Source organism: Physella acuta, unplaced genomic scaffold, assembly GCF_028476545.2.
Source record: "Physella acuta isolate Inbredline_101_S28 unplaced genomic scaffold, ASM2847654v3 ptg000585l, whole genome shotgun sequence".
Taxonomy (NCBI): Eukaryota; Metazoa; Mollusca; class Gastropoda; family Physidae; genus Physella; species Physella acuta.
Genome location: NW_026732104.1, coordinates 326,930 through 342,104, shown reverse-complemented (window position 1 = coordinate 342,104; position 15,175 = coordinate 326,930). Strand labels below are relative to the sequence as shown.

Here is a 15,175-nt window from a genome sequence, read left to right as displayed (position 1 = left end):
ATATTTTACAGATTGAAGCGTTGACAAAATCAATTGAAAGTAAGAATGGAGTTTTATATACAATTGGAATTGGTCTGGTTGATAAAAAAGAAATGGAAAGCGTGGCATCATCCACTGAAAATGTGTTTACCTTTTCTGATTATGGAGAGCTGGAACGATATGGAGCAATACTGAGAAAGCAAATAAGTGCATGTAGGTGATAATTTTTTTTTATAGACAAAACTATTATATTTTTGCAGATTGAACATAAATCAATTTATGGAAATTTAGATAAGGGCATATAATCAAGTTTCATAGTTTATGTTTGATTAATCAATTAATCACTTGTTTGATTATGTTTGATTAAAAAATTTTTTAAAAAACTTTGATAGTTTACAATATTTTTTCTTTTAAATTTCAACAGTGGACACAAGAAAACGTAAGCATAAATTATGTTAAATATAGTAGTTTTTTAGTTGTTTTTAATTTTTTTTAATATTAGTTCAATAGTCGGTGCATCTTTTAGGTACTTTTTAATCTGACAATAGAGGTAACTTTTTAATATATGATTATTCTAATAATTCTAATAATATTTAAAATTGTACCAGTTAGTTGTGTTATGTATGTTACATATTATTCAAACCTATATACATTTAATGCAAATGTCAATTTAATTTTAATTCTTTCCTTTGTTTAGATATATTTCTAATAATTCTAGTAATTAGATAGTTTAACTTAAAAGCTAACACTATTAATTCAAAAACATTAATTTATTTTAGCATCATTGCTTATTTTATTAATAAATTTATTTTGCAGGAATTTCTTTTAATTCATGTTTTAATACTTTATTTTATGCCATATTTTACAAATTTAAATTCTGGGAGTATTTATATTAAATAAGTCACCCTTTGTATTTGATATTTTAAAAAATTCTCATTTATTATCTAACTATATCTTATGTATTTATACCTATTTTGAGAAAAAAAAAATTACCTAGCTAAATGATTTACGATAGTTTTGTACATAGATCAACTCTGAATGTGTCTGATTCAAATTCCTAAAAGTTAAATTCAGAATTCTGTGGTTAGAGCGGTTATCAAAGTTATTTTTTGGTCTTTTTGGCTATAGTGGATAAAAATTGTAACAAAAATCCTCTTTTTGGAATATGCTTAAAACTATCAAATACAAATTGTGTGCATTATTTAATGTAAAATTGCCTCCGATGTAACAAGTTAATTTTATTTTGGGGCCCTGACATTTAGATAGTTTTTGATTAATCACCTCTTCTAATTAAGCTTGTCTGCATTATTTTATTCTAGGTCCAGAGGATCCTGTTGTTTTTATTTTATAATTTTCTTCTGTTGCTTTATTGAATAGATTTATTTTTTTCTTTTGATTTTTTGTATAGAAAAAACTTTAAAAAAAAAAATCTATCTGTACAGCTTTATTTAAACGTTTTACCTTTTGAAATGATTTTTTCTTCTTATTAATGCCAAAATCGACTAACATTGGAGAACAGACTTAGTTTTTTGCCATATACATTTTTTTGTTGTTCTTCAAATTATTCTTCATGACAAAATGAATAAGTTATAACCAAGTGAAAGTATCAGGGTAACTTTTAGTACTAACCAATTCATCAAGTGATGTCATCAAGAAACTAACCCAGTAACAGACTAAACACACCCAAGCCACCTGAAAAGGTATTTTCCTTTTGCATGTAATGCCAGCATGGTTTTGAATGATCATACAGATTTAAATTCCAAACACCTTCATTGCTACTAATATATTGACTATAAATTATAATTGGTGAGAGTTGTGTTCAAAACAATACAAGAAAGTGTTGTTTTATTTAGTTGTGTTCACTTCTCTATTTTACACACATCATTGATAAAGTAGCTTGGAAAAATGCACACATAAGCACTTTATAATGCACCTTAGATTTTCACATATTCCTGTTCTAGAAATATTTAAAAAATTAGTAGAAGTAATGCTCACATTTAACTTTTCTAATTCTATGCACTCAGAAATTATAGCACCAAATATATTTTCTAGGTGCTGCCAGTGATGCAAATAATACTTTAAAAAATTGTTGGCACTGCTATGCAAAAATGATAGTTGAATATAGTTGCTTAAAATACTATAGGACCTGTTTTTCTTTTAAGACATAAAGATTGATTGGTAGTCTTAAGCATTTGTGCAATGAAAATATGTTTAGCATTGATATGATAAAAATTAATGCAAATCAATGATTAAAATATTTTACATATACAGTCATTTTCTATACTTAATCGTAGAATATTTAGTAAAACAACTCCTTGAAATCTAAATAAAATCTTTTCTTTTTTTAAAATAGTAGTCCTTATAATTCTGATATCTTACAGTTTTAAGAAAAAATCTAAAACTTTACTAACTTCTTAAGTAACATGTATTAATAAAATTAGCTAACATTTTTATTCATCTTTAACACTGGAACACTTTTTATGGTTTGCAGAATGGCATGAGTTTCTAATTAAATAGTTTATTAGCGACTTAAATCAGAATATCAGATTTACTTTAACCCAAAACACAAAAATATTATAAATTTCTGCATTTGTTCATTCAATTTTAGAACCTCAATTTAAAGAAAGTTCATTAAATTTTTAAATTTGGAAAAATCATTTAATTTATAGGTCTTTTATTGTATTAAAAATTACAAATTTTGAACTTGTGTTGCAGCAGCTACAAGAACCACAACAAAAAAGACAGCATCAGGTGAGTTAATTGCTGTATCTGAAGCCTACATATTAATGATGAGTTATAATGTAACTTTAAAAAAAGGTGGTTAAGATTAAAATTTAGAAAAAAAAATAATTTTAAAAAATATATATAATTTTATTCCACAGCTACAACAAAAGCTCCAGTGACTGCTCCTCCAAAAACTGTAGTCAGTAAGTGAATTATTTTTTAACATAAAATTTGCCTAGGTTAGATACTATAATTACTGATTTAAATTTTTAACCCAAACTTTATACTACAACATGATATAAAGCAAAATATTGAATTGAATAAAATTTACTAGTTCACTTTAAATATTTTGTATACATTTCAATCATTTTGTGTTACATCTTGGCCAAGATTTTTATTAAAAAAAATTAAGAATAAACTCTTAAAGCTGTATGTATTATCAATTTTAATGAAACAGTTAGATTAATGCGAGTATTGTAACCTGTGCAGAATTCTCAAAATATGCTTTGTGAATAATTTTTCACACAAAGAATATTCAATCTTACTTTAAAGAGAGCATAATGCCTCAATAGAAAATGTGTTTTTTAAACAGAACAAATGAAGTAATTTATGTTTCAATTTACCAACTTGCATTCAAACAAACATTTTCTTCATGATTTCTGTTTTAATTTTCAGGCTGTAATGATGCTAAAATAGATCTTGTGTTTGTTCTTGATGCCTCAACCAGTGTAACTGCACCAAACTTTGAGTTGATGAAAGACTTTATGAAAGATTTCCTCTTTGGAGCTGATATTGACAATGGCAATGTGAGGGTAGGTGTTATCATCTACAGCACAGGGGATTATGTCCAGTTCCAGTTGAAAGATTTTTCAAAGAAAGAAGATGTATACAATGCTATTGATATTATTCCGTATCGCTATGGCAACACCAACACTGCAGATGGTTTGAAAACAATGAGGACAGTAATGTTTACAACAGAGAATGGAGATCGTCCAGGTGTTGACAACATTGCTATTGTGGTGACTGATGGTGTCTCCAACATCAACAACAAAAGAACCATACCAGAAGCTGAAGAAGCCAGAGCACAAGGTATTCACATCTATGCTATTGGTATTGGTCTGACAGAGACCAAAGAGTTGGATGGTATTGCCAGCAAGCCAGTAGAAGAAAACAGATTCGCTGTACAAGACTTTTCAGAACTCAGAGAACTTAGAGACAAAGTTTTCTCTGCCTTGTGTAAGTTTTTAAATTTTATTACCTATTCAAAAATATATAAACATCTGGAATTAATTTTTTTTTTCAAAAGGATGCAATTATAAAAGATTTAATTGTATTATCTCCTATTGATTAATGTTTATATTGGTCATTTTAATTTTTATTATTTTTAGCAGTAGGTCTAAATAAGAAATATACTTTTAAAATAATAGTATATATTATTAAAATTCTATGTACATGACTTACATTTAAGAGAAAGTTTTCTTCTCTAATTTTGGTCTACATCATTTAAAAAGGAAATTAAAGTTTATTCACATTTGTTTTTACAGGCTCAACATCTGCTCCAGTTGTTACCCAGCCACCACCACCCCCACCAACAACAGTAAAAGCTTTGGCTAGTAAGTTTATTATTTAAGCTTTTATTATGTCTTGTTCAGTCTAGATTTTTATAAACAATGTAAAAGTAGGCAATCTCTTCTGTAGCTTGCAAAGAGCCTGTTTTTACTTTCTCGTATGTGGAGTATATAAGAAGTATTGTAGTCATTGAAAAAATCAAAAATTGAGAATTTAACAAATCCAGCTTTTTTTTACCTCCCTGAGTTGGACAACTTAAATTAGCAGTTTTGTCTGCATGTCTCTGTGTGTGTGTCTGTCTGTGAATATGATAACATGAGTTTTGTTACAACTAGGTTGACAGATTTCATATACAAGTATTATATCAAATTTGTAGTTCTGTATCAACTTTTCAGCACTATCTGCTAACTGGAAGTGGAACTTATTCTACTTTCAGTTTTTAAAAAGTCTATAGCTTAAGTTCTGTTTGAGTTAAATACAAGAAATTTCACATACAAGTAGAACACCGGAAGTAGTACTTTACCCTATTTTTCAATTTCTCAGAAAAACTCATATGAATTTACTTTTATCTTGATTCATCAGCCTTTCTTTATAAAGTACTAATGTTCCGCACTATTATACACAGATTATTCGCTGTCCATTATGTGTGCTAATTTTTCAATTCTATTTAAAAAATTTAAATATTTGATAATTGATTTTTAAAAAATGTCTATATCCCAACTGCAATGGAGTTGTCACCCCCATTAGTGTTATCTAAGAATATTTCAGAAAGTTTAGGGGAGATCACTTCGCTTTATTTAAAAATAATATACAGATAGAAAATAGTAGTACCAATAAAAAAATATTTTATCTTTTTCTCATTGAGACCAATTGAAATTGTTTTGCTTGCATATTTCCTCAGGCTGTGCTGATGCTAGGTTAGATCTTGTGTTTGTTCTTGATGCCTCAACCAGTGTAACAGCACCAAACTTTGAGTTGATGAAAGACTTTATGAAAGATTTCCTCTTTGAGGCTGATATTGACAATGGCAATGTTAGGGTAGGTGTTATCATCTACAGCACAGGGGATTATGTCCAGTTCCAGCTGAAGGATTTTTCAAAGAAAGAAGATGTATACAATGCTATTGATATTATTCCGTATCGCTATGGCAACACCAACACTGCAGATGGTTTGAAAACAATGAGGACAGTAATGTTTACTGCAGAGAATGGAGATCGTCCAGGTGTTGACAACATTGCTATTGTGGTGACTGATGGTGTCTCCAACATCAACAACAAAAGAACCATACCAGAAGCTGAAGAAGCCAGAGCACAGGGTATTCACATCTATGCTATTGGTATTGGTCTGACAGAGACCAAAGAGTTGGATGGTATTGCCAGCAAGCCAGTAGAAGAAAACAGATTTGCAGTACAAGACTTTTCAGAACTCAGAGAACTCAGGCATAAAGTTTTCTCTGCTTTGTGTAAGTTTTCAAATTTTATAACCTATGCAAGAATATAAAAATCTGGAATTGAAAAATATTTTTTTTTTATAAAAGGATGCAATTATAAAAGATTTCATTTTATTCCCTACGTATTATTGCTTATATTTGTCCTTTTTAAATTTCTATTTTAGCCTTAGGCCTAAATATGAATTATATTTTAAAATAATGGTATAAACATTGAAATTCATTGCACATGACTTAAATTGTAGAGCAACTTTTCTTCTGTTATGTTGGTCTATATCGTTTGAAAGAAAATTAACCTTTATATACATTTGTTTTTACAGGCTCAACATCTGCTCCAGTTGTTACCCAGCCACCACCACCCCCACCAACAACAGTAAAAGCTTTGGCTAGTAAGTTTATTATTTAACTTAATTTAAGCTTTTATTATGTCTTGTTCAGTCTAGTTCTTTATAAACAATGTAAAAGTAGGCAATCTCTTCTGTAGCTTGCAAAGAGCCTGTTTTTACTTCCTCGTATGTGGAGTATATAAGAAATATTGTAGTCATTGAAAAAATCAAAATTGAGAATTTAACCAATCTAGACTTTTTTTTAAATCCCTGAGTCGGAAAACTTAATTTAGCTGTTTTGTCAGCATGTTTTTGTGTGTGTGTATCTGTGTATCTGTCCATGAATATGATAACATAAGTACAGTTATAACTAGGTTGACAAATTTCATATATAAGTATTATATCAAATTTGTAGTTCTATATTGTTTCAGCCATTTCCGCTAACTGGAAGTGGAACTTATTCTACTTTCAGTTTTTAAAAAGTCTATAGCTTAAGTTCTGTTTGAGTTAAATACAAGAAATTTGACATACAAGTAGATCACCGGAAGTAGTACTTTACCCTATTTTTCAATTTCTAAAAAAAAAACTCATATGAATTTATTTTTATCTTGGTTCATCTGCCTTTCTTTATAAAGTACTAATGTTCCGCACTATTATACACAGATTTTTTGCTGTCCTTTATGTGTGCTATTCTTTATTCTACCAAATTCAATTCTATTTAAAAAATTTAAATATTTGATAATTGATTTTTAAAAAATGTCTATATCCAAACTGCACTGGAGTTGCCATCCACATTAGTGTTATCTAAGAATATTTCAGAAAGTTTAGGGGAGATCACTTCACTTTATTTAAAAATAATATACATGTAACACATATGGTTACCAGCCAAGGGGGATAAATAATGAAGTTTTAATTCATTGGGTTGCGGACCCTGTGGGACCGCAACTGAACTGTTGAAGTTGATATAGTTTTTTTTTCATGCTCTTGTGAGCGATGATACCTGTGTCCCATGTCATGTGACATGGGACTGTGGGTAGTTTCATGCCTAGCCGTGTCAGTCACACGCAAGGCTGCTGTCTGTGGACAAGGTGACCAAGATGTAGACCTAATGAAGGGCTACAGTTGGTTTCTTTGGTTTCTTTGTTGCTTGTGTCTTCAGTATTTTCTCTCTGTTTTGAAATCGTCGTACTACTCTGTTATGCATCGCCGTCATGGCTCGATGCCGTGAATAAAGCGAGTACTTGACAACTGTCAGTGTTAGTGTGTTCTAAATCTCAGGGTCAGCCCGTCTTAACCACAACACCTCAGTGGGTAAAAGCATCCCCACTGAGTGAGGATTACAAACAGATAGAAAATTGTAGTACCAATAAATAAATATTTTATCTTTCTCCCATTGAGACCAATTGAAATTGTTTTGCTTGTATATTTTCTCAGGCTGTGCTGACGCTAGGTTAGATCTTGTGTTTGTTCTTGATGCCTCAACCAGTGTAACAGCACCAAACTTTGAGTTGATGAAAGACTTTATGAAAGATTTCCTCTTTGAAGCTGATATTGACAATGGCAATGTTAGGGTAGGTGTTATCATCTACAGCACAGGGGATTATGTCCAGTTCCAGCTGAAAGATTTTTCAAAGAAAGAAGATGTATACAATGCTATTGATATTATTCCGTATCGCTATGGCAACACCAACACTGCAGATGGTTTGAAAACAATGAGGACAGTAATGTTTACAGCAGAGAATGGAGATCGTCCAGGTGTTGACAACATTGCTATTGTGGTGACTGATGGTGTCTCCAACATCAACAACAAAAGAACCATACCAGAAGCTGAAGAAGCCAGAGCACAGGGTATTCACATCTATGCTATTGGTATTGGTCTGACAGAGACCAAGGAGTTGGATGGTATTGCCAGCAAACCAGTGGAAGAAAACAGATTTGCAGTACAAGACTTTTCAGAACTCAGAGAACTCAGGCATAAAGTTTTCTCTGCTTTGTGTAAGTTTTTAAATTTTATACCTAGTAAAGAATATAAACATCTGAATTTTTTAAAAATATTTTTTTTAAAAAGATGCAAATATAAAATATGTAATTTTATTTTCTCCTATGGATTATTGCTTATATTTATCCTTTTTAATTTCTATTTTAGCTGTAGGCCTTAATAAGAAATATACTTTAAAGTAATAGTGTCAATCGTTAAAATTCTTTGAACATGACTTAAATTGTAGAGCTAGTTTTCTTCTGTAAAATTGGCCTACATTTTTTTAAAAAGAAAATTAACCTTTATATACATTTGTTTTTACAGGCTCAACATCTGCTCCAGTTGTTACCCAGCCGCCGCCACCCCCACCAACAACAACAACTCCAAAACCAACAACAGTAAAAGTTTTGGCTAGTAAGTTTATTATTTAAGCTTTTATTATGTCTTGTTCAGTCTATCCTAAAATATAAAAGCCCATGTACGTACTTCTCTCTCTCTTTCTGCAAGTTTTTTATAGGCTATTGTGATCAGTATGTACAGTGATATATGGAGAACTTAAAGATACAGACTTTTGTTGAAAATAATATAGTGGATGTTATAAATGTAAAAAACTAAATTTTATTTAAAGAAGAAAAATAAAGGCATATTCAAATATCGAAACACAGCTTTAATTATGCAACCGGAAAAGCATTTATTCTTGTTTAAAGAACGCAATAAACAATGACATCACATGCTACATGTTTAAGGAAAGAACACAAAACTTATGGCGTCACCTTCCAATTTTAGAATATAAAAAAATGCACTATTTCAATCAAATTTGATTTAGATCTATAGAACAACTTATTGGGACGTGCACTATGAAATGTATACAATTTTCTCGGCCAAAAGTAATACAAATTACTGTAAAAAACAATAGAAATATCATTGAACAGCTGGGTTTTTAAAGGAACCAATCAATTCTCTTAATCAGTGTGTTTATTTAATATTTTATTGTGTTGACTAATAATATTTATAATTTTGTTTTTCTAATAGGTCTTGGTAGCCTATGTTAATTTAAATGTGCCGGAATTTTAGTGATTTAGTTATTTCTTTGCTTTTTCAGTAATATCTTTCAAGGTGTAGTAAAGAACATTGAGTTTTGACCAATAACTATTTTATAAAATATTTTTCTCAAACATTAAAAATATATAGACCTATAATTCACGTGTAATAGGTACCGATGGCTAGTTTCTTTATAAACAGTGTAAAAGTAGGCATCTCTACTGTAGCTTGCAAAAAGCCTGTTTTTACTTTCTAGTATGCAAAGTATTTAGAAAGTATTGTAGTTCTGGAAAAAGTTAAAATCGAGAATTTAACAAATTTCAACGTTTTATAACTGCCTGAGTTGGAAAAACTTAATTTAGTAGGTAGTGTTTTTAAAAGAATATTCTTATAGAAAATACTAGTACCAAAAAATAAATATTTTATCTTTCTCCTATTGAGACCAATTGAAATTGTTTTGCTTGCATATTTCCTCAGGCTGTGCTGACGCTAGGTTAGATCTTGTGTTTGTTCTTGATGCCTCAACCAGTGTAACAGCACCAAACTTTGAGTTGATGAAAGACTTTATGAAAGATTTCCTCTTTGAAGCTGATATTGACAATGGCAATGTTAGGGTAGGCGTTATCATCTACAGCACAGGGGATTATGTCCAGTTCCAGCTGAAAGATTTTTCAAAGAAAGAAGATGTATACAATGCTATTGATATTATCCCGTATCGTTATGGCAACACCAACACTGCAGATGGTTTGAAAACAATGAGGACAGTAATGTTTACAGCAGAGAATGGAGATCGTCCAGGTGTTGACAACATTGCTATTGTGGTGACTGATGGTGTCTCCAACATCAACAACAAAAGAACCATACCAGAAGCTGAAGAAGCCAGAGCACAGGGTATTCACATCTATGCTATTGGTATTGGTCTGACAGAGACCAAGGAGTTGGATGGTATTGCCAGCAAGCCAGTGGAAGAAAACAGATTTGCAGTACAAGACTTTTCAGAACTCAGAGAACTCAGGCATAAAGTTTTCTCTGCTTTGTGTAAGTTTTCAAATTTTATAACCTATGCAATAATATAAACATCTGGAATTGAAAAATAATTTTTTTATAAAAGGATGCAATTATAAAAGATTTCATTGTATTCCATACATATTATTGCTTATATTTGTCCTTTTTAAAATTTCTATTTTAGCCTTAGGCCTAAAACAGAAATATACTTTAAAATAATGGTATTAACATTGAAATTCATTGCATATGACTTATATTTTAGAGCAAGTTTTCTTCTGTTATGTTGGTCTATATCGTTTAAAAGAAAATTAACCTTTATATACATTTGTTTTTACAGGCTCAACATCTGCTCCAGTTGTTACCCAGCCGCCACCACCTCCACCAACAACAACAACTCCAAAGCCAACAACAGTAAAAGCTTTGGCTAGTAAGTTTATTATTTAAGCTTCTATTATGTCTTGTTCAGTCTAGTTCTTTATAAACAATGTTAAAGTAGGCAATCTCTTCTATAGCTTGCAAAGAGCCTGCTTTTACTTTGTTGTATATAAAGTGTTTAGAAAGTATTGTAATTGTGGAAAAAATTGAAATCAAGAAATTAACAAATCTTGACATTTTATAACTCCATGAGTTGGAATTGCTTAATTTAGTAGATAGTCTGTATTTTCCCACGTTTTCTTTAACTTGCTTTCGCGTCTGTTTGTTTGTTTGTTTGTTTGTTTGGTTCTCCAATCAAATCTTGCGATCGAAATTTCGGTCACTTCCCAGTTAGCTAGCGCGCTGAAATTTTCAGGGAAGCTTTGTTTCCAATGACAATAGAATATTCAATTGTTATTATTACTAAATTGATCCATGGAAACATTTTATTGATCATTTTAGACCGTTATGTATTTGTACAAAAAACGTGGAAAAAAGGGACATAACCCAGTAATTGTAATTTGATGAAAACAAGGTTCGGTACTCTCCCTCTTTTGGCTTACTGAGTAGTGGTCACGCGGTGTTTGTGTACAAACAACCGGAACGTAACAACTGGTGGGCAGTATGGGGGAGATGATATGGTCGAGTGGTTGGGCACACGATTGCTAACCCACTCGTCACGGGTTCAAGGCACATGTTTTTTACGAGTTGTCTTCGTTTACCCAAAACAAGATAATTAAAAAGTCTAATGACATTTATGCGCAATTTCCTTACGTTATCTAAAAATAGCTCTGACGTATAATGCTGGGGTGCGTTCAAGCTAGGAGAGCGATTGGTTTGTAGGTGTTTATGTAATTTTAAAATTTGTGACCGAACAAAAGGATATTTTTGAAAACTTTCTTCGGCAATATTGTTCTAAATTACGGCAGGAATCGATTGGTAAATATTTCAAGTCGCTAAGTGGTCTGGTTGCTGAGATATGGGCCAAAAACTGCATTTTTTTAAAGGTTTTTTGGCTTTTCCGTGAAATCCAGGAAGGAATTCCGGAATTTTTTTGGCCCACTATCATCCTCGTAACTTGCTTAACAAATTTGCTTTTGGAACTAGTCCTCAATATTGCTTCGTTGAGGAGGAGATACGACTTAAAGCTGCGAACACACATCCATACATTCATACATCCAGAAATGACGGGTTAATAAACGCAATTCTCCAGAATGGAAATTGCGCTAAAAAAAAGTGAATGCGAAAAGATAAAATCGATAGCAAGATTTTAATGCAAACAAACAGACAAAGACTAAAAAGTAGAAAATAATTATCATTAAAAAGTTAAAAAAAAACCCCACGTTTTCTGATTGAACTAAAAAGTAGAAAATAAATGCTATACATCACAATAATGCAAGCGATCACTCTACTATAAGCGATGAAAAACTTGGGGTGTCGTGATTTTCTTACAGTTTCTAATACTGTTGACTCTCGACAAGCTCCCTAATAAAAGTCAATAGTATTATCTAATCAATAGTAATATAACTTTTACATCTTATATTAACAATGACCGATAAAAAACTTTTACTTCGGCGCCCCATGTTTTTCATCGCTTATAGTAGAGTGATCGCTTTTATTTTCTACTTTTTAGTTCAATCAGAAAACGTGGGTTTTTTTAAACTTTTTTAATGATAATTATTTAAAAGAATATTCTTATAGAAAATACTATTTTTTTAGTACCAATAAATACATATTTTATCTTTCTCCCATTGAGACCAATTGAAATTGTTTTGCTTGCATATTTCCTCAGGCTGTGCTGACGCTAGGTTAGATCTTGTGTTTGTTCTTGATGCCTCAACCAGTGTAACAGCACCAAACTTTGAGTTGATGAAAGACTTTATGAAAGATTTCCTCTTTGAAGCTGATATTGACAATGGCAATGTTAGGGTAGGCGTTATCATCTACAGCACAGGGGATTATGTCCAGTTCCAGCTGAAAGATTTTTCAAAGAAAGAAGATGTATACAATGCTATTGATATTATCCCGTATCGCTATGGCAACACCAACACTGCAGATGGTTTGAAAACAATGAGGACAGTAATGTTTACTGCAGAGAATGGAGATCGTCCAGGTGTTGACAACATTGCTATTGTGGTGACTGATGGTGTCTCCAACATCAACAACAAAAGAACCATACCAGAAGCTGAAGAAGCCAGAGCACAGGGTATTCACATCTATGCTATTGGTATTGGTCTGACAGAGACCAAGGAGTTGGATGGTATTGCCAGCAAGCCAGTGGAAGAAAACAGATTTGCTGTACAAGACTTTTCAGAACTCAGAGAACTCAGGCATAAAGTATTCTCTGCTTTGTGTAAGTTTTCAAATTATAATAATTTTTAGGACAAAAAAAATTAATTGTTAACAGCAATATAAAAATAATGTGTATTCTAGAGACTATTTTAATTAATTTTCTCTTTGTTAATAATTTACTTTATTAATTCCAGGTTCAACATCTGCACCTATTCGAACTGAACCACCACCACCACCCCCAATATCTACAGTAAAAGCTGTTGTTAGTAAGTATTTGGTAAACATTTTATGTAACCATTTTTTTAATGTTCTTCAATGTGTCACTAGAAAGAAAATTGTGTTCAACAATGTTTTTATTATTATTTCAAGAGTTTGTTTGATCTATATTATACTAAAATTCAAGTTGTTTACAAGTTTGTATATTTTTTTTTGTGTTTGTGTGTTTCTATGAGAGCATCTCCACTATGTGTCAAACTGTAAAATAAGTATTTAGAGAATAATGTTCTATTTTCCCCAAAATGTTATACACAAACTTATGTAACGATGTTAATTGATTAATTGATGTATTCATTTGTAAAAACGCCCCGTTAATTATTAAAGTTCAGAACCAATGCATTATTTTCACAAAAAATTAGAAACTTTCACAGGCTTAGTAATGTCACTTGATGTTAATGCGAAACCAAAAATAGTTTTACAGAAAAAAATACTGGGACTTATAGTTATGTCACTTGAAATGTATAGGAATTTATCCAAGTAAAAGGCAACTTATACCAAAAAATAAACTTTAAGGCCCAACTAAAAATAATTAGTTAATAAGAAAAACAGTAAGTGATACAAAATAAATAATTGACTCTCTTTTTAAAACTATTTTAATTCTTAAATATTTCATATGTCTTTGCTTTTTAGCTTCTCAGTTCATCTAATTTGAGAAAACAAGGAATTTACCTAGATCTAGGTCTGTCTAGAATCTTGGCGAATGATGAGTTTCTTTACTAAACTATTTCAGGCCTTAATCATTTTATAAAAATCTTTGTTTCGCAATGGAATTGGCTAAATTAGGATATAATTTTAATTTTAAAAAAATTCCTGTAACTTAAATTTTTTACGCTGGCTCTAAGTTAACTCTAAGTAAAATATAACCCAATAATTTTCACCCAATGGTATGTGTCCAGCTGGCCTAGATGATAGTTTAATAGTTACCACATGGGTGGTATGGGCTCAAAACACATCATGTCAACGTTAATTTTTAATTTTTTAAAAATTTTCCCTCACAGAAAATGCACAGTGGGAAATCACAATACGTGCAATTGGTTCTAATTCATTATTATTAATTTGATGTTAGCTTTAATACTTTATTTATTTATTATTCATTTGTAGTTCGAGCTCAGAAAATATTATAGAAAGAAATCAATGCTTTTAAAAGACAAAAATATTTCAGGTGGGGTGTGACTTCTTTTTAGAAGTGAATAATAAAATTGCCTTTTGGGAATTGGCTGTACATGTGGCAGGTGTAGGAGAGTTCACTTGTTTCGGTTACCTCAGCATATGAAGGGATAGTGTGGTCAGACCCATACTCAGCCAAATTCTGTATTTTTAAAAGACAAAAACATATTCTTTAGGTGTGAAGTCTTTTTGAATGTCAGGTCTGACTTTTTGTGATGATGTTTGACAGTGGGGAGGGGGAGGAGAAAGATAAAAATTGTCAAACAAATATGATGTCATTTATGGATACCCCCGAAACCCACAGTTATCCAAGCGGGTAGTCTAGTAGATGCTTTAAAGATATTTCAGAACTGATTATTCTTTCAGATTTCTTGGGATCAAATTGCGTATGAGATTAATATAACCTGTTTTTTTTTTATCTCATCATTAAGCGTTGTGTAGCCATCACAATACCCACCCACCTTTACTCTTCTTGACTCCTGGAACCCATCAAAGATGGGTGGAGTCAGAGAAATCTTAGGGATCAGAGTCCTGGAAATGATCTTGAGTCTGGATTAGAAATTATAGTCATCATCCCTTGGATTTCAATGACTTTTTCTCCTTAAGATTTGCTCTTACTTTATTTTAAAAATAAAACTCTCATAATCATCTTTTGTCTGTTCTAATAATAATATTATGTATCTTTGAGTGTCATCTCTCTCACACCATACACAATTAGGCACATAGTTATCTTTAAATCTAATAATCTACTGATGAGTATGAATTTAAACTTAAATCATTGGAAAGAAATGCATAAGAATTTAAATATCAGCAATCGTTGCTTATGATGCAAGAAAATCAATGTCAGTGTTTACTAATACTATAAAAATATAAGCCCTCAAGCTTTTACTTCATTTCGGTTCCCAAAATACAAAAAATATTGAAACTTGTTTATTGTGTGATGTCTAAGCATTGAAT

The 15,175-nt window shown here is 31.1% G+C and overlaps 1 protein-coding gene across 1 annotated transcript in view; it reads left to right on the top strand.

Annotated features, from left to right (window-relative positions):
* LOC131947147 (uncharacterized) overlaps positions 1–15,175 on the top strand; it is a 63,368-nt gene that overhangs the window by 15,464 nt on the left and 32,729 nt on the right. Inside the window, exons 15-28 of the mRNA XM_059308255.1 lie at positions 12–192; positions 404–418; positions 2,695–2,730; positions 2,862–2,906; positions 3,379–3,939; positions 4,248–4,316; positions 5,174–5,734; positions 6,040–6,108; positions 7,480–8,040; positions 8,348–8,437; positions 9,542–10,102; positions 10,407–10,496; positions 12,276–12,836; positions 12,970–13,041. Of these exons, the coding sequence (XP_059164238.1) occupies positions 12–192; positions 404–418; positions 2,695–2,730; positions 2,862–2,906; positions 3,379–3,939; positions 4,248–4,316; positions 5,174–5,734; positions 6,040–6,108; positions 7,480–8,040; positions 8,348–8,437; positions 9,542–10,102; positions 10,407–10,496; positions 12,276–12,836; positions 12,970–13,041 (3,472 nt within the window). The remainder of the gene's footprint in view (positions 1–11; positions 193–403; positions 419–2,694; positions 2,731–2,861; positions 2,907–3,378; positions 3,940–4,247; positions 4,317–5,173; positions 5,735–6,039; positions 6,109–7,479; positions 8,041–8,347; positions 8,438–9,541; positions 10,103–10,406; positions 10,497–12,275; positions 12,837–12,969; positions 13,042–15,175) is intronic.